Consider the following 23002-nt stretch of genomic DNA (forward strand, 5'->3'; position numbering starts at 1 on the left):
AACGTCCAAATGGGTCATATCTGATGACCATGAAAAGATGACTAATTGTATTTTACACCAATTATTTACATGTATTGATAGGATTAGTGGATCAACAGGTATTAAACAGTTTAGATCAGTAGATGCTTTTGGTCGATGGTGGATGTTTGGGTCTTTAAGGGTTAATTTAACTCTTTCTATGACTTTTCTTCCGCAGTTTCTTTCAAAGTCTATACTAAGCAGGTATGAGCTTTAGAAAAAAAAACATGAGTGATGAGGGCTATTTCATCAAAAACTGAGAAAACTGAAAAAAAGTGGCTTTTGCAGCAAATCTATCATTAACTGAACATAAACCCCGTGTCTCCATCCACTGTCATTGATCCAACTCCATGGGTTTTAGTGGTGAATCAACTTTGTAGAAGATGACGGTGTTTCCACGGTAACTGTTGAGCCTCTGAACGTCCAAATAGGTCATATCTGATGGCCATGAAAAGATGATAAACTACATTTTACACCAATTATTTACATATATTGATAGGATTAGTGGATCAACAGGTATTAAACAGTTTATATCAGTAGATGGTTTTGGTCGATGGTGGATGTTTGGGTCTTTTTGGGTTAAAAATACTGAAAAACGTGCCTGTGTCTGTTGACATTATTTTTAGACAACACAGCTGGCGTCGTAGCGCGCAGGAGTACTTTCACCCGTAAGGACCGAACCCAGTACCTGCTCCCCGTGGTGGTGACGGACAGCGGTTCACCTGCGCTCTCCAGCACCAGCACTTTGACCATCAGCGTCTGCAGCTGCCAACCTGCCGGACACTGCCCCACGGGGGGGGTGGAGGCCCTCGCCCTGTCCATGGGGGTCAGCATGCAGACCCTGTTAGGGTTACTAATCAGTCTTGTCACACTTACAGGTACGCTGCTGTTACACTACTATATGAATAAATGATGAATTAGAAGGAATGTACTTATTTGGAGTATGACCCTCTGTACCTGAGTGCTTTAAAAATTACATTTAACCCTTTCATGTATAGTGCTCACTCCAGTGGACAGTTCTTCTCCAGCTGTTCTCTTGTATATTCATGGGTTTCGTTGTTTTAGTTCCATATCAGCCGACACAGTGGACACTTATGCACCATCCCATAAACTGACATTCAGACCATTACTGTAACTGTGCTGTTCTTTTATCTAAATCAGGGGTGTCAAACTCATTTTAGTTCAGGGGCCATATTCAGCGAAATTTGATCTGCGGTGGGCCGGACCAGAAAAATAATAATATAATAACCTATAAATAATGACAACTGCAAATTTTTGTCTTTGTTTTAGTGTAAAAAACAAAACAAAACACAAAAACATTAAATTATGAAAATACTTACTTTTATAAACTATCCAAAAAAAAAAAAAAAAAACCCTGAAAAAACTGAAATTTAAATTAAAAAACATAAGAAAATTTTGTCCGGGTCGGTGGGGAGTCTTTGCCCCAAGTGGAGGAGTTTAAGTATCTCGGGGTCTTGTTCACGAGTGAGGGAAGGATGGAGCGTGAGATTGACAGACGGATCGGTGCAGCGTCTGCAGTGATGCAGTCGCTGTACCGGTCGGTTGTGGTAAAGAAGGAGCTGAGCCGAGAGGCGAAGCTCTCAATTTACCGGTCAATCTACGTTCCTACCCTCACCTATGGTCATGAGCTTTGGGTCATGACCGAAAGGACAAGATCCCGGATACAAGCGGTCGAAATGAGTTTCCTCCGTTGGGTGGCTGGGCGCACCCTTAGGGATAGGGTGAGGAGCTCAGTCACCAGGGAGGAGCTCGGAGTAGAGCCGCTGCTCCTCCGCGTCGAGAGGGGCCAGCTGAGGTGGCTCGGGCATCTGTTTCGGATGCCTCCTGGACGCCTCCCTGGGGAGGTGTTCCGGGCATGTCCCACCGGGAGGAGACCTCGGGGAAGACCCAGGACACGTTGGAGAGACTATGTCTCTCGGCTGGCCTGGGAACGCCTCGGGATCCCCCCGGAAGAGCTGGAGGAGGAGTCTGGGGAGAGGGAAGTCTGGGCATCCCTGCTTAGACTGTTACCCCCGCGACCCGGCCCCGGATAAGCGGAATAGAATGGATGGATGGATGGATGGATGGATGGAAGAAAATTTTGTGCAATTTAACAATATTCTGCCCCCACTTCTCATTTGTCCATGTGCATTATGGATCAGATCTACGAAGACACTAAACACTGAGGAACAGGCAGAAAAGAGTTCAAATTGGGCTGAATTTTCTTTAGACATTTCTGGTTCATATTTTTTCAGGTTATTCACGTTTTAGTGTTACAGGATAGTTTGTAAATGTAAATATTTTCATAATTTAATGTTATTTTTTGCACTAAAACAAAGGGAAAAAAATTAAGTTGTTAATTCAAGATTTTTTTTTGCTTAATTCAAGATTTTTTTTACGTAATTGATTTTTTTTTAACTTAATTCTAGATTTTTTACTTAATTGAAGATTTTTTTTGGCTTAATTGAAGATTTTTTTTAACTTCATTGAAGATTTTTTGGCTTAATTGAAGATTTTTTTTTTTTTTTAAACTTAATTCTAGATTTTTTTACTTAATTGAAGATTTTGTTTTGGCTTAATTGAAGATTTTTTTTTAACTTCATTGAAGATTTTTTTTGGCTTAATTAAAGATTTTTTTTACTTAATTGAACTTTTTTTTTTTTTTTTAATTCAATGAATTTAATTCAAGATTTTTTGCTAAATTTGAGATTTTTTTTTTACTTAACTGAAGATTTGTTTTTTTTTTTATTTTTGCTTAATTGAAGATTTTTTGCTAAATATGAGTTTTTTTTTACATAATTGAAGATTTTTTTTTTTTTTTGGCTTAATTCAAGATTTTTTCCTTAACTCAAGCAAATTTTTTTTTTTTTCCTTAATTCAATTCAAGACTGTGGAATTTTTGCACTTGGCAAAAACATCCCAGGGGCCGAACTGGACCCTTTGGCGGGCCGCATTTGGTCCCTGGGCCGCATGTTTGACACCCCTGATCTAAATCCATTGTTAATTGTTATTAGACTGTAATTAACAGGGTTTTTTTTTTCATATTATCTGAGTGAGTAATAACTAGTATTATAGTATTTTAAAATGTGAGAAAACATCAGATTAGCAGCATTAACCTCCTGAGACCTAGGAAAATGAAATTTTTTTTAGCTTTTTTCCATTAAACAATTGTCTTGATTGGAAACTATATAATGCAACAGTTTTTTTTTTTTTTGTTTTTTTTTTCCGAGACATTTTTCTTTAAAAATTCTTTTAATTTATTATTATTTTTTTAAATGGGATGTCCTTTACAATGGACAGCATTTTTTTTTAAGTAAAACTGTCAAACTTTTGTCCCCTACAGAGGACAGAAATGCACTGCTGGGCCTCGGGAGGTTAAAAATGCTTTTATTTCAAAGTTTTCACACAGTATGTCAGTAAATACATCTTTCTGAGTTTAAAAAATTAAATGGTGTTCAGCCGAGTAGACATTTTTGTAGTGCCATGGAAAATAGGTTAATTAAAAAAAAACAAAAAAAACAAACCACATTGTTTTTTTTTTCATGCCTGAAGAATAGGAATAAAAACACTCAGGAAAAAAAAAAATCTTAATTAGGTTCTGATAATTCATGCATGAAAGGGTTAAAAAAAATGAGTGTCTGTCAAATCATAGATGATTGAAGATGCAGGACTGTCTTCTGTGTATTTTGTAATTTCCAAAGCCAACTCTGTTCTCCAGACGCCTGAGACCTCAGAGACCTTCAGATGAATTCCAAGTATAAGAGGCAGAGACACAGCAGTTGGTGAAATAGTTCAAGCCAATAGGGAGATATATAACAAAGTAATATATAAAGTTAAGCCAATAAAAAGGCTATCAGGATTACCAGAGGTCTTGTTCTGCCTGTTTTTGGCAGCACTTCTTCCATGACACACTGTTATAAACATGACATACTGTACATCTGCCTGTGCAAGAAGTCATGTTTCAAATGCAGTTTGTCTTTTTTACGCAAAAACAGGGAAGTTTTACACGTATTTGCATCAATGCATTAGAATGAAAGTTCAAAGATGAAGGTGCTGGAAACAAACAAAAAAAAAAACTTTGCAGTGAATGAAAAGGGGATGCATCCTTTAACATCATATCTGCTTTATTTCTAGTATTTATTAATATAACCCAAACTCTGTAGAAGTTTATATTCTGTGTAAAATGTCAATGAAGATAGAATGCGTATGGAATCATAAAGAAAATTGTAAAATAGGGGTGTAATGCACAGGAAAAACTCAGGTAACAAGTAGTGAGGCTTCCATCTGGATTTTTTTGCTTCCAATCCGATCCAATTTTTTTGGGGATTAGTTTTGCCGACACCGATCCAATACTGATCCAATACGGACTTTTTACAATGAAATTTTGAGTTAAAATTGGAGTCATTATTTACAGATTATTATGCTGTTATTTTACTGTAGATCACAACTGGGCTGAATGTGGAACCTGAACTGATACCTTTGACTCTTAATAACTTCAGTATACAGGGTGGGGAAGCAAAATGTACAATATTTTGAGGCAGGGATTGAAAGACAGTGTATGACCAATTAGTTTATTGAAAGTCATGAGAATTTATTTGCCACAAGAAAATTGACATAATAGAAAATGTTTTTATTCTATGTGTCCTCCTTCTTTCTCAATAACTGCCTTCACACGCTTCCTGAAACTTGCGCGAGTGTTCCTCAAATATTCAGGTGACAACTTCTCCCATTCTTCTTTAATAGTATCTTCCAGACTTTCTCGTAATAGTTTTGCTCATAGTCATTCTCTTCTTTACATTATAAACAGTCTTTATGGACACTCCAACTATTTTTGAAATCTCCTTTGGTGTGACGAGTGCATTCAGCAAATCACACACTCTTTGACGTTTGCTTTCCTGATTACTCATATGGGCAAAAGTTTCTGAAAAGGTATGGATAATAGTGTTAGGTATGATTATGACATCAATATATGTTTGGTTTCAAAACAATTGACGTAGTGTCTGCTGAGAAAAAACAACTAAATGTTCATTGTAAATTTTGCTTCCCCACCCTGTAGTTTTTGCACTTTCCAAATTCAAACTGTGGGACAAATTAGAACCTTATATTTTCCACTGCTGTAGTGTGTCTATGGACTGGTCCGTCCAGGTATTATATGGGGGTGAGTTCGCTGTCGTGTGTTAGTGATGTGAAGCAGGTTACTCGTGGGGCGGGTCAAAAGAATGTCAGTTTATTTGCGGGGCAGGTTGGGTCGGGTCAAATAATTCCACAAAAGCCCTGTGGGTTGAAAAAAACCCAACTTGCGCATCACAACTGGACCTCAGAATGAGTACCCGCAGAGTGAAAGTGAAACTTATACACACTTTACTAGTTCCTCTAAGCCAGGGGTCTCAAACATGCGGCCCGGGGGCCAAATGTGGCCCGCCAAAGGTTCCAGTCCGGCCAGTGGGATGAATTTGCAAAGTGCAACAATTCCACAGTCAAGGCTGTCAAAGTCATTTTAGTTTATTCCACATACAGATCAATATGATCGCAAGTGAACTAATAGCATAATAACCTACAAAAATAATGACTCCATATTTTCTTCTTGGTTTGATATGAAAAAAATATTACATTATGCCTATAAATAATGATAACTTCAAAGAGCAAAAAATAACATTAATTTATGAAAATATTTACATTTACAAACTATCCTGTAACAGTAAAATGTGAATAAGATGAACAAATATGAACAACCTGAAATGTCTAAAGAAAATTAAGTACGATTTTAACAATTTCCTCCCTGTTATTAAGTGTTTAGTGTCTTTGCAGATCCAATCGTGTAGAAATGATAAGTTGAGGCATAATATTGTACAAATTGCACTTATTTTTCTGAGAAATTTCAGTTTTTTTCAGGTTATTCACATCTTTTTTGTTTGGATGGTTTATAAAAGTAAGTATTTTTATAATTTAATGGGTTTTTTTTTTACACTACAACAAAGAGAAAAATTTGGAGTTGTCATTATTTGTAGGTTATTATGCTATTATTTTACTGGTCCAGCCCATGTGAGATCAAATTGGGCTGAATGTGGCCCCTGAAAGAAAATGAGTTTGAGACCCCTGCTCTAAACCTCCTGATGTTGTGCAGCTTTTCCCTACCTTCGAAAACATTAATTTGAGGGGGCAGGATATGTGTTTACCCCCGCCCCAGAACCGGGTCTGGATCAGCCCGATCTCTTGACTAAATCCAATCTGATCCGATCTTCAAAAAAATCCCAGATCGGCAGCCGATACCAATCTGTAGATCGGATCGGAACATCCCTAGTAACAAGTGGTGCCAGGCACAACAAGCACCGCCCCTCGCACATATTGTAGCTTATTTTAGCATCGATCCAGCTGATGTCATCATGATGATGTCAGCATATCAACTGCCTCTATATATGTGCCAAGTTTGACGTAAATTGAAACAAAATTTATGTTTTATGTGAAATTTTGCCCATTATAAGTAAATGGGAGAAGAAAAAAAGATTTTAAAAATTCCTAAAAAAAATTTAAGTTTAACCTACTTTTCCCAAAATGTAATCACATCTATTCTGGGTCACTGGAAATCTATAAACCCAATTCAGTATGAATTCAACCAATAGTTTTGCTGCTCCAGACATTTGAAATTTTGCCCATTATAAGTAAATGGGGAATTTTTTTTTTTTTTAATGTATAAAAAAATTTGAACTTAGACCTACTGTTCACAAAATATAATCACATCTATTCTGGGTTGAAGGTAATCTATTAACCCAATTTGGCATCAATTCAACTAATAGTTTTGCTGCTACAGACATTTGAAATTTCACCCATTATAAGTAAATGGGTGTTGCTGCTAGAGTGTTAAACAAACAAACAAACCGAACCAGAAACAATACCCCTTGCCTCCCCTTTGGGTGACGGGGTAATTATGAATTTGATGTACATACAGGGTGGGGAAGCAAAATTTACAATATTTTGAGGCAGGGATTGAAAGACAGTGTATGACCAATTAGTTTATTGAAAATCATGAGAATTTATTTGCCACAAGACAATGTACATAATAGAAAATGTTTTTATTCTATGTGTCCTCCTTCTTTCTCAATAACTGCCTTCACACACTTCCTGAAACTTGAACAAGTGTTCCTCAAATATTCGGGTGACAACTTCTCCCATTCTTCTTTAATAGTATCTTCCAGACTTTCTCGTAATAGTTTTGCTCATAGTCATTCTCTTCTTTCCATTATAAACAGTCTTTATGGACACTCCAACTATTTTTGAAATCTCCTTTAGTGTGACGAGTGCATTCAGCAAATCACACACTCTTTGACGTTTGCTTTCCTGATTACTCATATGGGCAAAAGTTTCTGAAAAGGTATGGATAATAGTGTTAGGTATGATTATGACATCAATATATGTTTGGTTTCAAAACAATTGACGTAGTGCCTGCTGAGAAAAAACAACTAAATGTTTATTGTAAATTTTGCTTCCCCACCCTGTACAATAACACCCAAAAATTTAATGGAAGAAACCTGGGTTAATTCAAAGTTATCTATGAATATTTTGTTGTTATTAAGTGATTAAAAAGAAACCAGATCTGTCTGCACTAATTTCATGCTTCTCTTTGTCTTCTCAGTGTTCTTCGTTACTGTCATTATTGTGAACCAATTGTCCAGTTCTTCTATTATGTGGTTATTTTGTTTTTTTTTTTAATACTTTGTTTTTATTTGTTTTTTTCAACAAACAGTCAATACAACACACAAAACACACAAACCTGGGGCCACTGGTTAAACATAAAATATTTACATCACAGACAGCAGTAACTGAGCATTGTTTTGTTTATAGTTCAGCCATTTTCTCCAGCGCTTCATGCAGATCTGTTCCTTGAGTCGTAGGTAGTAAGTCAGTCTTTCCATAGAGTACAGGGTGGGGAAGCAAAATTTACAATATTTTGAGGCAGTGATTGAAAGACAGTGTATGACCAATTAGTTTATTGAAAGTCATGACAATTTATTTGCCACAAGAAAATGTACATCATAGAAAATGTTTTTATTCTATGTGTCCTCCTTCTTTCTCAATAACTGCCTTCACACGCTTCCTGAAACTTGAACAAGTGTTCCTCAAATATTCGGGTGACAACTTCTCCCATTCTTCTTTAATAGTATCTTCCAGACTTTCTCGTAATAGTTTTGCTCATAGTCATTCTCTTCTTTCCATTATAAACAGTCTTTATGGACACTCCAACTATTTTTGAAATCTCCTTTGGTGTGACGAGTGCATTCAGCAAATCACACACTCTTTGACGTTTGCTTTCCTGATTACTCATATGGGCAAAAGTTTCTGAAAAGGTATGGATAATAGTGTTAGGTATGATTATGACATCAATATATGTTTGGTTTCAAAACAATTGACGCAGTGCCTGCTAAGAAAAAACAACTAAATGTTCATTGTAAATTTTGCTTCCCCACCCTGTACATCTGTAAAAGGTTGGGACAGGTCCATATTTACCACCTCTCCATTACCGTTGCCATGGTATTGTTGTAGCAGCAGAGCTTCCTCTTCTTCCGTGTCTAACGATTGGTTTCCATTAAGGTTCAGGGAGTGACCTGGAAAGGAACCAATCACAAAAAGGCCGGTGCGTCCTTTGGGCTCCACCCTCAAACTGTCACTCAAACAGAATTCCAGTTCTGGAACAGCAGACTCCCTCATGCACTGGGGTTGTTTTGTGCACATGCAGCAGAGTTTTACATATGTGGGTGTTCTTTGTCCTCAGTGTGTGTGTTTTGTTGTTGATTTTTGCACACAGTAATTAATATATGTGTGTGTGAACTCATATTAAATCAAATCTGATGCCAAAGAATCATGTCTGGTTTTAATGCAGTGCCTCCTGAGGGCCTAAAGATCACACACATCCAGTATTGATTTTGCGAGCCTGTATTCAAATCTGTTGAATATGTAATGTACTGTAGATGATGATATATTCAAACTCTTCATAATTTACTTTGAGGAACTTTATACTGAAAATTTTCCACACTTTTTAGATGCAGTTTTTCACAGATTGGTGAACCTCTGCCCGTCTTTTGCCTGTTGAAGAAGCTCTTTTTATATGCAGTCATGTTCCATCTCCATTGACAGTCAAGCAAATTAGTCAGAAAATGTTCCTCCAGCTGTTTATTTTTTATTTCCACTTACTTTTACGGCCTACTGTTAACCCAATTCCAACTTTTTGGAGACATGTTGCTGCCATCGAATACAAAAGTACCATTTTTTTTTTTTCCAAATGATAACTTTTTTGTAAAATTTGCCAATCATTGCATTCTGCTTATATATGGGTGCTTCTATGAAACTGGGTTTATTTTGGTACCTTTTGACACTTTACCAGCTTTTTAGACCCAATAATAAAAGAGAAGTGTTGACGTATTTCCCCCCTAGGATGTACCTAAGGATGACCTCAGATAAATGCAAAAAAATTATACTCTTGCTCTGAGCCATCCCAAAATTAATGAATTTTTAATAAAATACTGGGGCCAAAAATAGGACCAAAATCGGGACATGAAAAAGTACCTAGGTGTCAGTGCATTTGATCTGAAAAACATGGCTGTAAATGGTCTTATATACCACTATAAAAAAAGACAGTGTGTTAAATTTGATGATCCTAGTGGTTTTTCTAATCCAGACATGTAGGTTTTTCATGAATCTGAGTCTCATTCCAGGTTTTGTGTGTAACCCATCGTGTCCACTAGCGTTAAATGCGAAACCTGTATGGAAGTAAATCTGTGTCATCAGATTTTGAATAATAAAAGCCATTGAATTTCTAGCACAGATTTTTTTTTGTGTTGAAATTAAGTATCTGAATGTATTGCACCTGAATTTTTTTAATTCTAAATTTATGAACATGTTTGAATTTAGAGATAAACAATTTAGATACTTAATTTCAGTGCAAAAAAATTCAGATACTTAATTTCAGTGCAAAAAGAAAATTCAGGTTCTTAATTTCAGTGCAAAAAAAATTCAGATACTTAATTTCAGTGCAAAAACAAATTCAGATTCTTAATTTCAATGCAAAAAAAAAAAATTCAGATACTTAATTTCAGTGCAAAAACAAATTCAGATTCTTAATTTCAGTGCAAAAAAATTCAGATACTTAATTTCAGTGCAAAACAAAAATTCTGATACTTAGTTTCAGTGCAAAAAAAAAAAAATTCAGATACTTAATTTCAGTGCAAAAAAAAAAAATCAGATTCTTAATTTCAGTGCAAAAAAAATTTGGATACTTAATTTCAGTGCAAAAAGAAAATTCAGATACTTAGTTTCAGTGCAAAAAAACAAATTCAGATACTTAATTTCAGTGCAAAAAAATTCAGATACTTAATTTCAGTGCAAAACAAAAATTCTGATATTTAGTTTCAGTGCAAAAAAAAAATTCAGATACTTAATTTCAGTGCAAAAAAAAATCAGATTCTTAATTTCAGTGCAAAAAAAATTTGGATACTTAATTTCAGTGCAAAAAGAAAATTCAGATACTTAGTTTCAGTGCAAAAAACAAATTCAGATACTTAATTTCAGTGCAAAAAAATTCAGATACTTAATTTCAGTGCAAAACAAAAATTCTGATACTTAGTTTCAGTGCAAAAAAAAAAAATTCAGATACTTAATTTCAGTGCAAAAAAAATTTGGATACTTAATTTCAGTGCAAAAAGAAAATTCAGATACTTAGTTTCAGTGCAAAAATAAAATTCAGATACTTAATTTCAGTGCAAAAAAAAAATTCAGATACTTAATTTCAGTGCAAAAAAAAAATTCACATACTTAATTTCAGTGCAAAAAAAAAAATTCAGATACTTAATTTCAGTGCAAAAAAATTCAGATAATTTCAGTGCAAAAAAAATTTCAGATTCTTATTTTCAGAGCAAAAAAAAAAAAATCAGATATGTAATTTCAGTGCTTGAAATTCAATGGCTTTCATAATTCAAAATCTGATGACACAGATTTACTTCCATGAACCTGCCCATTTAAACACATATAAATCGCGAGTGATTTTGCAACAGTGGTCATTTTTGTGACACACTCTTCCTTGCATAAGTAGTTCAATTCCCAAAATGTACCTGTGTGAGACTAAAAAGATATTCGGAAAAAATAGTAGCGTGGAATTTCCGTGTCCTTTTTTTTTTTTACCGTGTTACATACGGATTCTTGTATAAAAATAATATAAAAATGTGTTTTATCTGAAAAATAGTTTCTCTTTAATCTCAGTGAATATTTATTTTTCAAATAGACCCAAAATGCTTCCAAACTTGCTTGATAACATTAGTCCACATCTGGCCTCCATGTCCTGTTTTTAGGACCAGTTTCATAGAAGCACTTATTTACTTTTTAAACACCATCCCAACTTTTCTAGAATTTGGGTTACATAAGATAGTAATTACTCGTTAGATTAGTATTAGATGTCCTTTGCCTTCATCATTATTTAGAAATCTGCCTAATAATTTGTGAGGTGCAGTTTTCTATTTAACAGTACATTGATTCCTTCTCTTTAAAGTGTTTTTTATGCTTGTGTCTCATCTCCAACTCTCTCCAACTCTTACTGCCAAGTGTCATGCAAGTATCAGCGAAGCTTTAGGCAGCTTTAGAGGCCGACGTGTTATAAAAGTGTCACTGGATACGGAATAAGAAGGACTGGTTTAAGGCGAGGTCCAGGTCTGAGTTTGTTTGATCTTTTGCCAGAGAAGTTTTTTTTTTTTTTTTTTTTCTGTTGTTGATGTCACTCCAGAAAACTTGTGAAAGGTCTGTTTGTGAAAGGGCCAAATGTTTTCATAGTAGTTAAAAAGAAAAAGATCAAAAGTGGGACGCTTTTTGAGTTGCAGTGCAAGGGGAATGAATATGTGAAGGAAAAAAAGTGGTGCTTTTTGGATTATTTTATGAGCTGTATTGTATTCCCTTCAGTCACATTGTATTGAATCAAATTGTGGTCGATGGCGCTGCATCCAAATAAGGGAGAGTCCTATTGTATCGCCATGGAAACTGATTCATGTGTGAAACTAGGTTTAATTACTGTGATTCACAATGGAAATATTCCAGACTTGTGGTTTGTTTTGTGCGTGCTGGCTCAGTCACATGGCTTTCTTGGACACTTGGCTTCAACAGCTACTTCAAATATTTTGGTAGTAAAACTTTTATTATACCCCAGCCCCCCCCCCCCCCACCGCCAAAAAAAAAAAAAAAAAAAAGGGGGAGGTAAGGGGTATTGGTTTTGGTTCAGATTGTTTTTTTCTTTGTTTGTTAACACTTCAGCAGTAAAACTAGTGCTTGAATTCATACCAAATTGGTTTTATAGATTGCCAATGACCCAAAATAGATGTGATTACGTTTTGGGAAAAGTAGGTCAAAGTTAAAAATTTGTATGAATTTTTTAATATTTTTTTTTTGCCATTTACTGATAATGGGCAAAATTTCAAATGTCTGTAGCAACAAAACTTTTGGTTGAATTCACACCAAATTGGATTTATAGATTGCCAGTGACCCAGAATAAATTTGATTATATTTTGGGAAAAGTAGGTCAAAGTTTAAATTTTTACGCATTTTTTAAATCTTTTTTTTTTTTTTTGTCCCCATTTACTTATAATGGGCAAAATGTCACATGTCTGTACCAGGAAAACTATCGGTTGAATTCATATGAAATTGGGTTTATAGATTGCCAGTGACCCAGAATAGACGTCATTACATTTTGGGAAAAGTGTGTAAAAGTTCAAATTTTTATGAATTTTTAAAATATTTTTTGCGTCTCCCATTTACTTATAATGGGCGAAATTTGAAATGTATGTAGCAGCAAAACTATTGGTTGAATTCATACCAAACTGGGTTTATAGATTGCCAGTGACCCAGAATAGATGTGGCTACATTTTGGGAACAGTTGGTCTAAGTTCGAATTTTTTTATACATTTAAAAAAAAAAAAATTTCCCCATTTACTTATAATGGGCAAAATTTCAAATGTCTGTAGCAGCAAAACTTTTGGTTGAATTCATACCAAATTGGGTTTATAGATTGCTAGTGACCCAGAATAGATTTAATTTTATTTTGGGAAAAGTAGGTCAAAGTTTAAATTTTTACGCATTTTTTAAATCTTTTTTTTTTTTTTGTCCCCATTTACTTATAATGGGCAAAATGTCACATGTCTGTACCAGGAAAACTATTGGTTGAATTCATATGAAATTGGGTTTATAGATTGCCAGTGACCCAGAATAGACGTCATTACATTTTGGGAAAAGTGTGTAAAAGTTCAAATTTTTATGAATTTTTTAAATCTTTTTTTCTTCTCCCATTTACTTATAATGGGCGAAATTTGAAATGTATGTAGCAGCAAAACTATTGGTTGAATTCATACCAAACTGGGTTTATAGATTGCCAGTGACCCAGAATAGATGTGGTTACATTTTGGGAACAGTTGGTCTAAGTTCGAATTTTTTTATACATTTAAAAAAATTTTTTTTTCCCCATTTACTTATAATGGGCAAAATTTCAAATGTCTGTAGCAGCAAAACTTTTGGTTGAATTCATACCAAATTGGGTTTATAGATTGCCAATGACCCAAAATAGATGTGATTACATTTTGGGAAAAGTAGGTCAAAGTTAAAAATTTGTATGAATTTTTTAATTTTTTTTTTTTGCCATTTACTGATAATGGGCAAAATTTCAAATGTCTGTAGCAGCAAAACTTTTGGTTGAATTCACACCAAATTGGGTTTATAGATTGCCAGTGACCCAGAATAAATTTGATTATATTTTGGGAAAAGTAGGTCAAAGTTTAAATTTTTACGCATTTTTTAAATCTTTTTTTTTTTTTTGTCCTCATTTACTTATAATGGGCAAAATGTCACATGTCTGTACCAGGAAAACTATTGGTTGAATTCATATGAAATTGGGTTTATAGATTGCCAGTGACCCAGGATAGACATCATTACATTTTGGGAAAAGTGTGTAAAAGTTCAAATTTTTATGAATTTTTTAAATCTTTTTTTCTTCTCCCATTTACTTATAATGGGCGAAATTTGAAATGTATGTAGCAGCAAAACTATTGGTTGAATTCATACCAAACTGGGTTTATAGATTGCCAGTGACCCACAATAGATGTGGTTACATTTTGGGAACAGTTCGTCTAAGTTCGAATTTTTTTATACATTTAAAAAAAAATTTTTTTCCCCATTTACTTATAATGGGCAAAATTTCAAATGTCTGTAGCAGCAAAACTTTTGGTTGAATTCATACCAAATTGGGTTTATAGATTGCCAATGACCCAAAATAGATGTGATTACGTTTTGGGAAAAGTAGGTCAAAGTTAAAAATTTGTATGAATTTTTTAATATTTTTTTTTTGCCATTTACTGATAATGGGCAAAATTTCAAATGTCTGTAGCAGCAAAACTTTTGGTTGAATTCACACCAAATTGGGTTTATAGATTGCCAGTGACCCAGAATAAATTTGATTATATTTTGGGAAAAGTAGGTCAAAGTTTAAATTTTTACGCATTTTTTAAATCTTTTTTTTTTTTTGTCCTCATTTACTTATAATGGGCAAAATGTCACATGTCTGTACCAGGAAAACTATTGGTTGAATTCATATGAAATTGGGTTTATAGATTGCCAGTGACCCAGGATAGACATCATTACATTTTGGGAAAAGTGTGTAAAAGTTCAAATTTTTATGAATTTTTTAAATCTTTTTTTCTTCTCCCATTTACTTATAATGGGCGAAATTTGAAATGTATGTAGCAGCAAAACTATTGGTTGAATTCATACCAAACTGGGTTTATAGATTGCCAGTGACCCACAATAGATGTGGTTACATTTTGGGAAAAGTCGGTCTAAGTTCGAATTTTTTTATACATTTAAAAAAAATTTTTTTTCCCCATTTACTTATAATGGGCAAAATTTCAAATGTCTGTAGCAGCAAAACTATTGGTTGAATTCATACCAAATTGGGTTTATAGATCACCAGTGACCCAGAATAGATGTCATTACATTTTGGGAAAAGTCGGTCAAAGTTCAAATTTTTAATGAATTTTTAATATCTTTTTTTTCCCCATTTACTTATAATAGGAGAAATATCAAATGTCTATAAAAACATCAATTTTGTTTAGATTTACTTAAAACTTGCCACATATATAGAGGCAGTTGATATGCTGACATCAGCACACGCATAGACATGATGACATCAGCTAAATCGATGCCAAAATAAGTTACAATACATGCGAGGGGCGGGGTTTGTTGTGCCTGGAACCTGTTGTTTTTACTGGAATGACAAGCTAACATTTGTAAAAGAACACCAGTGGATCATACTCCAAGTCTGTATATTCCTTCATACAATATTGGTAATTTGAAAGAACATGAAATGACAGTCTCAGTGATATTTTGTTGTAAAAACAGCTATTCTTTTCAGCGAATCTGTTGAGCTAGAGCTGTTCCACTTCACAGCATTCTGGCAAGTATGTAAACGTGTGTTAAACAGCAGGATTTTTCCATTAACAAGTTTCCACTTTCATTTGAACCCCCTCTTTTAAAACTCACCAGCGTGCCTTTAACACACACTTTTAAAATGCTGAAAGCTTGCAGGAGCAATGATGTCAGGTAATGAGCGTATTGGTTGCAATACATCAGTAGCAATGCTATCCTGGGACATTGATGGGTTTGCATAGTGAAGAGCTTTATTATGACCTCGGCTGCTCTGTGTCCTCCCTGTGCCCATCACATGAAAGATTAATGACAATACCTGCTATGCTAACATTCTGACAGATGAGTATAATACCCGCTGAAAACATAGCAGAAACAATAAACACTCTGTTGCATCATATTTTAGGATTCGCTGCCACAAGGAGCTAATAAAGGAATTCTTTTTTAATGTGTGGGTTGAAATTAAAAATATAATTTATAGTCTGAATAGAACAAGCCAGAAAAAACAAAGCTGGTTGGTGTTATTTTCATTGCGCTTGTACATGTCCTAGATGTGCTTTTTTTTTTTTATTTGTATTTTTTTTCCACTAAGCTCCTGCCCTGGTGTTTAACTGTAATGGTCTCCTACTGCGTTGTGCCTGCAGTGCTGTCAGTTCTAATGCTGATGGTGAGGAGACACAGGCGGAAACAGCAGGAGGGACTGGAGGTGGAGGTGAAGGAGCTGGAACTCCCAGAGATGGTGTCGCAGAAGGTGCTGTATTACCGGGATCCGGGTGGCGGTGGAGCGGACCTGGACTTCTGCCAGCCCGTCGTCCCGCTGCGCCCCCACCCCAGGAGGAGAGAGAGGAGGCTGAGGAGGGAGGACGTGAGGGCCAGCATACGCATGTCCCTACGAGAGTCCCACCTCATCGGACCGGAGGACGAGGTCTTCAGACAGTTTATTCTGGACAGACTGGCGGAGGCCGACGAGGATCCTTACGTCCCTCCGTTCGACTGCCTGAGAACGTACGCGTACGAGGGGACGGGGTCTCCCACGGGGTCTCTGAGCTCGTTAGACTCGTCCGCTTTTGAGGATGAACCGGAACAACCAGTCTACAACCCCAGACCCTACACGGTGAGGCTCACCCCGTGGTTTGGGGCGGCAGAGGAGGACACTGTCTTCTGAGACCCTCGTAATCTAATCTAAAATGGATGATTTTCTAAACGTTGGAAAAGTACGACAGAACAGTGTGTTTCCTGTCAGCACTCACTTAGCATGGACATAAAAGTGTGAACAGTTTGGATAATAGGCCTCACATACAGGGGTTGGACAAAATAATGGAAACACCTTAAAAAATCAACAAAATATAATTTAATATGGTGTAGGTCCGCCTTTTGCGGCAATTACAGCCTCAATTCTCCGAGGTATTGATTCATACAACTTGTGAATTGTTTCCAAAGGAATTTTAAGCCATTCTTCAGTTAGAATACCCTCCAACTCTTTTAGAGACGATGGCGGTGGAAATCGACGTCTTACTTGAATCTCTAAAACTGACCATAAATGCTCAATAATGTTGAGGTCTGGGGACTGTGCCGGCCATACGAGATGCTCAACTTCATTAGAATGTTCCTCATGCCATTCTTTAACAATTCTAGCTGTATGGATTGGGGCATTATCATCTTGAGGTGAAGGTGTTTCCATTATTTTGTCCAACCCCTGTATGCACACCCATTTGGTTTGGTATACAGGGGTCCCTCGTTTACACTGGTCTACAAGGAAAATGCTTCCAGAATAAAAGTAAGGAAATTTTACCACATGACAGTCACTGATAAAGAAAAATCAAGTCAAAAATGCTGGTTGGCTGAACTTTCCAAGATACAGCCTTGGGTCAAAATGTGAAATTCAAGAATTAACGAGAGAATGGGTTTGACTCAAAAGGAATATTTGTCTCAGAGCTACAAGATCTACTTCAAAACACTGTCTGCACATTAGAATACATTCACTTTACAGGTTCTATTTAGTGGAAGATTTCTAAAACTATTATATAAATGTACATAAACCAATATATACAGGGTGGGGAAGCAAAATGTACAATGAACATTTAGTTGTTTTTTCTCTGTAGGCACTACGTCAATTGTTTTGAAACCAAACATATATTGATGTCATAATCATACCTAGCACTATTATCCATACCTTCTCAGAAACTTTTGCCCATATGAATAATCAGGAAAGCAAACGTCAAAGAGTGTGTGATTTGCTGAATGCACTCGTCACACCAAAGGAGATTTCAAAAATAGTTGGAGTGTCCATAAAGACTGTTTACAATGGAAAGAAGAGAATGACTATGAGCAAAACTATTACGAGAAAGTCTGGAAGATACTATTAAAGAAGAATGGGAGAAGTTGTCACCCGAATATTTGAGGAACACTTGCGCAAGTTTCAGGAAGCGTGTGAAGGCAGTTATTGAGAAAGAAGGAGGACACACAGAATAAAAACATTTTCTATGATGTCAATTTTCTTGTGGCAAATAAATTCTCATGACTTTCAATAAACTAATTGGTCATACACTGTCTTTCAATCCCTGCCTCAAAATATTGTAAATTTTGCTTCCCCACCCTGTATGTGTAATAACACTTACTCATATACCTTGAAAACATCAGCAAACTGGCACTTTTGTCATTTATTTTCCAATTAATCTTATTAAAATACATAACATTTAGCACATTTAATCTCTGAAGCAAATCTTTTCTAAAAAATTGTAGACCAGTGTTATCGCGGGGGGTTACGTTCTAAAAACAACCCGCAATAGGCAAAATCCACAAAGTAGTCAGCTTTATTTTTTACAATTATTATATATGTTTTAAGGCTGTAAAACCCCTCACTACATGCTTTATACACTTTTCTCAGACAGGCATTAACATTTTCTCCCATTTCTCTCTGTTTTAAACACTCTCAAAGTTCAAACCTTCGTAGATTTAAAAAAAAAAAAAAAAGCACAACTTCTACCTTCCTTCAGCATGTCCAGAAGTCCAACTTTTTGTGCGATGGTTAGCATCTTCCTCTGGCCTTTGGGTGCGACCGCAGGTGCCTTTGTCGGTGCAGAACGTTTCGTCGACACATTGGGTTTTGTCGGGGAGAAAACTTGCAAACATACAGTACAGCACTTCAGAGTCACACTGCTAGCGATTGAACATTTATGTAAATCTGGCAAGAAGAACGCATTCTGTACTGTGCAGGAGACACGGCACGGAGGAAATTGATTGACAATGGTCTGCAGTCCCTTAGCCAATCAGGACTCAGAACACAATGCACGTTCATACGCTGTAAAAAAAAAAGCATGCAAAATTGCACTAGAAACATCTGCGAAACAGCGAGGCCGCGAAAGGTGAACCGCGTTATAGTGAAGGACAACTGTAGATATATATTTTTATTCTGCAGATAACCGTTCAGATGACATCTAACAGTGAGACAAACTACCGTATGTGCCGGACTATAGAGCGCACCTGAATATAAGCCACACCCACCAAATTTTAAAAGAAAAAAATATTTGGACATATATAGGCCGCACCTGACTATAAGCCACAGGTGTCCACGTTGTAACATGAGATATTTACACAGAAGGATGGTAAACAGAAAGATTATTTAAATATTTATTTCCATACCTTAAACTGCTTTTTTCCAAACAGTGCCTGTAAAACGGCTGGTTAACCCTCTGGTATCCCGTCCACCAAGGCCCTTACTAAATACCAAGTGTGCCTTTTTCGCACACTTGTGGAATAATGTCAAAAAAAAATTCAGTTTGTTTTTAATGCTTTTACACTTTTTTCTATTTCATCAACTTGAGCCGTAAATAAAAATACCAAATACTCAATAATTGTCACATTTTTTAACCCTTTAAATGCTGTGTTTGTAATGTAAACAAACCTTTTTGTCTTTTGGATGCAAAAACAAAAAAAAAAAAAAAAAAATTTCAATATACTACATAAAAAGTGGATCACATATTATTTGATTTTTTCATCCTGGCATATGTCAATGATTAACTCCAACACTGGTTAATTTGCATTGTTATTTTTGGCACTAGGTCAAGTGTACAAAAATACTAGCATCTGTCACCAAGTGTGCGTAAAATACACACCTATAAATCAAACTATTAAATATTATATATTGATTTATTTTTCTGCTCTAATTTGATTTTGTTTTTGTAAATCAACGTCAGCCTCTATTCATACATATCAAATGGAAGAAACAGTGCGTTTTAGGCACACTTGGGAGACAGATGCTAGTCTTGTAATTTTCTTTTGTTTACAATGTGCACATTTAAGTTGGTGGCCCGAATTTTAAAGATCATGCAAAAATGAACAACTTTTGAATTCTAACCTTATTTAAATTTTGAAAAATAATATGAAGTTTTTTAACACGAAGTGCAAACTGTGCCTAAAAGGTGCACCCGGATACCGGAGGGTTAAAAAACCCAGAAAAGTCATCGATCACTATCTTCATCTTCCTTCTGTGCATTGAAACCACTGCAGTCGTCTTCTTCAGTGTCGGAGTTGAACATCCTCAGAAAGGTTCCGTCACACACCTGCTCAGTCTCTCTTTCGCTGTCACTTTTATGCTGCAGCTCTTTTTTCTTCTTGGACAGACACATCAATTGGTTTTAACTTAAAAAGCTTCATCATATGCATTTCTTCGTGTGTTTTCCATGATAAGGGTTTGTGCATGACACGCAAAATGATTGTGAAAAGTTAAGCCTAAAACTAGCGTCTTCCTCTTCGCATCACCTCCTCCACGTGTCTGTCTGTCTCACTTTTGAGCTTCCTGCTAGAGCGCCCCCTGGAGGCCGTTAGCCCGTAAAACTCTAAACATGAGCCGCATCGTTGTATAAGCTGCAGGGTCAAATTGTGAGAAAAAAGTAGCAGCTTATAGTCCGGAAAATATGGTATATTTAATACAATACTGTTTGATTTTTTTTTTCTTCAGTAAAGGGTGATGTGACAGCTGGAATAACTGACTACTCAACAATACAGAAACAATCTAACTTAATGTCAGATTCAGAAAAAAAAAAATTTAAATCAGAAATCAGAGCATTGAGGAGCGCTGTTAAACATGATAAATTCATGGGGCCCAGCATTAATGGAGGGCTCATAGAGCATTGGAGGGGGTCCAGTGGGTACAGGTTAGAAGTAGTGAAAATTTCATGGAAGGTCCGCTGTATAAGAGAGGCATAGAAGTCTAGAGTCAGACGTTGAAAGAATGTAAAGTTTCACTGTTGTTTTTCGCTCCTATGTATTTACCCACATCACCCCCACCCCACCCCCCACTCTGACAGATTGAGTGAGAAGATATTGAAATTTATGAAGGGTCCACAACGTTTAGCTTACATGGGGCCCAGAATTGGTAGCGACACCCCAGATCAGAGCTATTGTGCGGCTAAAGTTAAACACACTGCTTCGGTTTATCATGTAACTTACATTACTTTCATATATTAATTTACATAACTCATTTATAGAAACCAGGAAACACAAATTTAAACACCAACTGTCAGATCCACATCAGGATTGCACAGCTTCAGAAATAAAAATGTTGGTTGTAATTCACAAAACACCCACATGGGGTGAAATTCTGCACAGCTAACATTTGCATGTATGGAAATTACCAAATATTCATACATTTGTGCACAAAATCACCTCCTTTCTATGTGAATAACCCTTGTTGCCAAAAGTGTCGGTTGTAAATTGCCACACACATTTCATCTGGTGCAATTACCATCTGCAGAAAGTTATAAACGTTAAATACCCCCCCCCCCCCCCCCCCCCAAAAAAAAAAAAAAAAAAATGAAATGTTTAGTTTGCAGTTGTGGAAAGCTGTGTGTCTGCAAATTAACGACACAATCTGAAGGTTTAAGTTTCCAATATGGACCAATCTGTGTGCTGAAATGTGGAGAAAATGCTGAAACATCACAAACTCTGATGCAAAACAAGGGTAAATTGCACTCAGGTGCAAAACTTTATGGGTGTGATTCCGCCAGCAATGTTCTTTAAAACGGTGCCTATTACGATGCAATTCATGACGCTATTAGTGGGCACAATCTAATGTTTGTGGCCCAAAAGTGTAGTAATGTAGCTTATGTATTTTGTGTATTTTTCCCACAGTTTATAGAAGTGCTAATAGTACAAGTAAGGGATCTAAATGCCTTCAGGCTTGGTCTATTTCCTGGTGCTGAAATCAAGTGCATAACCCAATAAACATCAAGAAACATTATTATTATTACTATTATTATTATTATTATTATTATTATTATTATTATTATTATTATTATTATTATTATTATTCCATTGTTTATTTCAAGCATTTACAGAATACATGCAAATTCAAAATTAAAAAAAACAAACAAACATTCATCTATACTCGAAAAGGAGTGGGAAGAAGAAAAACTTATTTAATCCCACCCCCGTTTACATCAAATAACTTATAACATAATAACATTTTAAATACTCACTCCTGTCCTTTGACTTCAGTCCAGAACAATGAACAAAATAGGCCTGTACCAAATTAGAATGAACTCATTTGACAGTTAATTCTTAGCCACATCTCCGTGTCTATGGACCGCTGTTTTTTTTTAATAAATAATAAAGATCACTGTCAGTCCATCTCCCTCTGATTTAACCCATAAAGACCCAGTGCTACTTTTGTGGCAGTTCCCAAATGATTTTTTTTTTTATCTGTATTTTAACCTTTTTTAGGTGATTTAACATTATTTATTATAATATTATCCTTTGTATTTTATGTTTTTTGAGTTAAAATCATGTATTTTCCTGTATTTAGAATAGAATAGAATAGAATAGAATAGAATAGAATAGAATAGAATGCCTTTATTGTCATTATACATATGTACAACGAAATTGTAAGTGACAACTCTCTGGTGATGCGTAGTGCAAAAGTTTAAAGAAAGGAATCCATCTGATCATATAGAGCAGGGCTTCTTAAACTTTTTCACAAGAACCATTTTATCATTAAAAAAAAAAAAAAAAAAATTAAATACATGGACCACCTAACCAGTCAGTTAGTTTCCACTCCTACTCTAAAAAAAAAAAAAAAAGAAAAAAGAAATTAAACAGCCTATATTACAATATCATTATATTTTGTATATTACAAATTAAGTCTGCAGTATATTACATATGGTGCTAACAGCTTGATGCTAACAGAATGTCTTTGCACCTTGTTGCTAGAGCTGAAAGATATATCGTTATCGTATCGATATCTAGATATGAACATTCAAGATATTAATATCGAAAAGCAACAATATAAACGATATAGATTTCCCCCACGCTCGCCCTGCATGTACAGCTCTGGAAGTCACAACAAATTTCATTTATTCGTACTTTATGTTGATGTTGATGACTGGCAGTGAGTTCTTATAAATAAAACTGCACTTTCCACATTCTTTTGTATTATGACGTTTGTATTTTTCTGAAAAATGCTTGGTTTTCACCGAACCCGTAGTCATATCGCATCGTATCAATATCGAGATATCTGGTATGCAAGCCCGGATTAACCATATGGGCA

General features: G+C 35.5%; 1 protein-coding gene across 1 annotated transcript in view; it reads left to right on the top strand.

Annotated features, from left to right (window-relative positions):
• Positions 1 to 16753, top strand: part of cdh19 (cadherin 19, type 2) — a 111485-nt gene extending 94732 nt beyond the window's left edge. The window contains exons 11-12 of the mRNA XM_030123970.1: positions 645 to 896; positions 16101 to 16753. Of these exons, the coding sequence (XP_029979830.1) occupies positions 645 to 896; positions 16101 to 16621 (773 nt within the window). The 3' untranslated portion in view covers positions 16622 to 16753. The remainder of the gene's footprint in view (positions 1 to 644; positions 897 to 16100) is intronic.
• The last annotated feature ends 6249 nt before the right edge of the window (positions 16754 to 23002 follow it).

The sequence above is a fragment of the Sphaeramia orbicularis genome, chromosome 20, assembly GCF_902148855.1.
Source record: "Sphaeramia orbicularis chromosome 20, fSphaOr1.1, whole genome shotgun sequence".
In the NCBI taxonomy this organism is placed as follows: Eukaryota; Metazoa; Chordata; class Actinopteri; order Kurtiformes; family Apogonidae; genus Sphaeramia; species Sphaeramia orbicularis.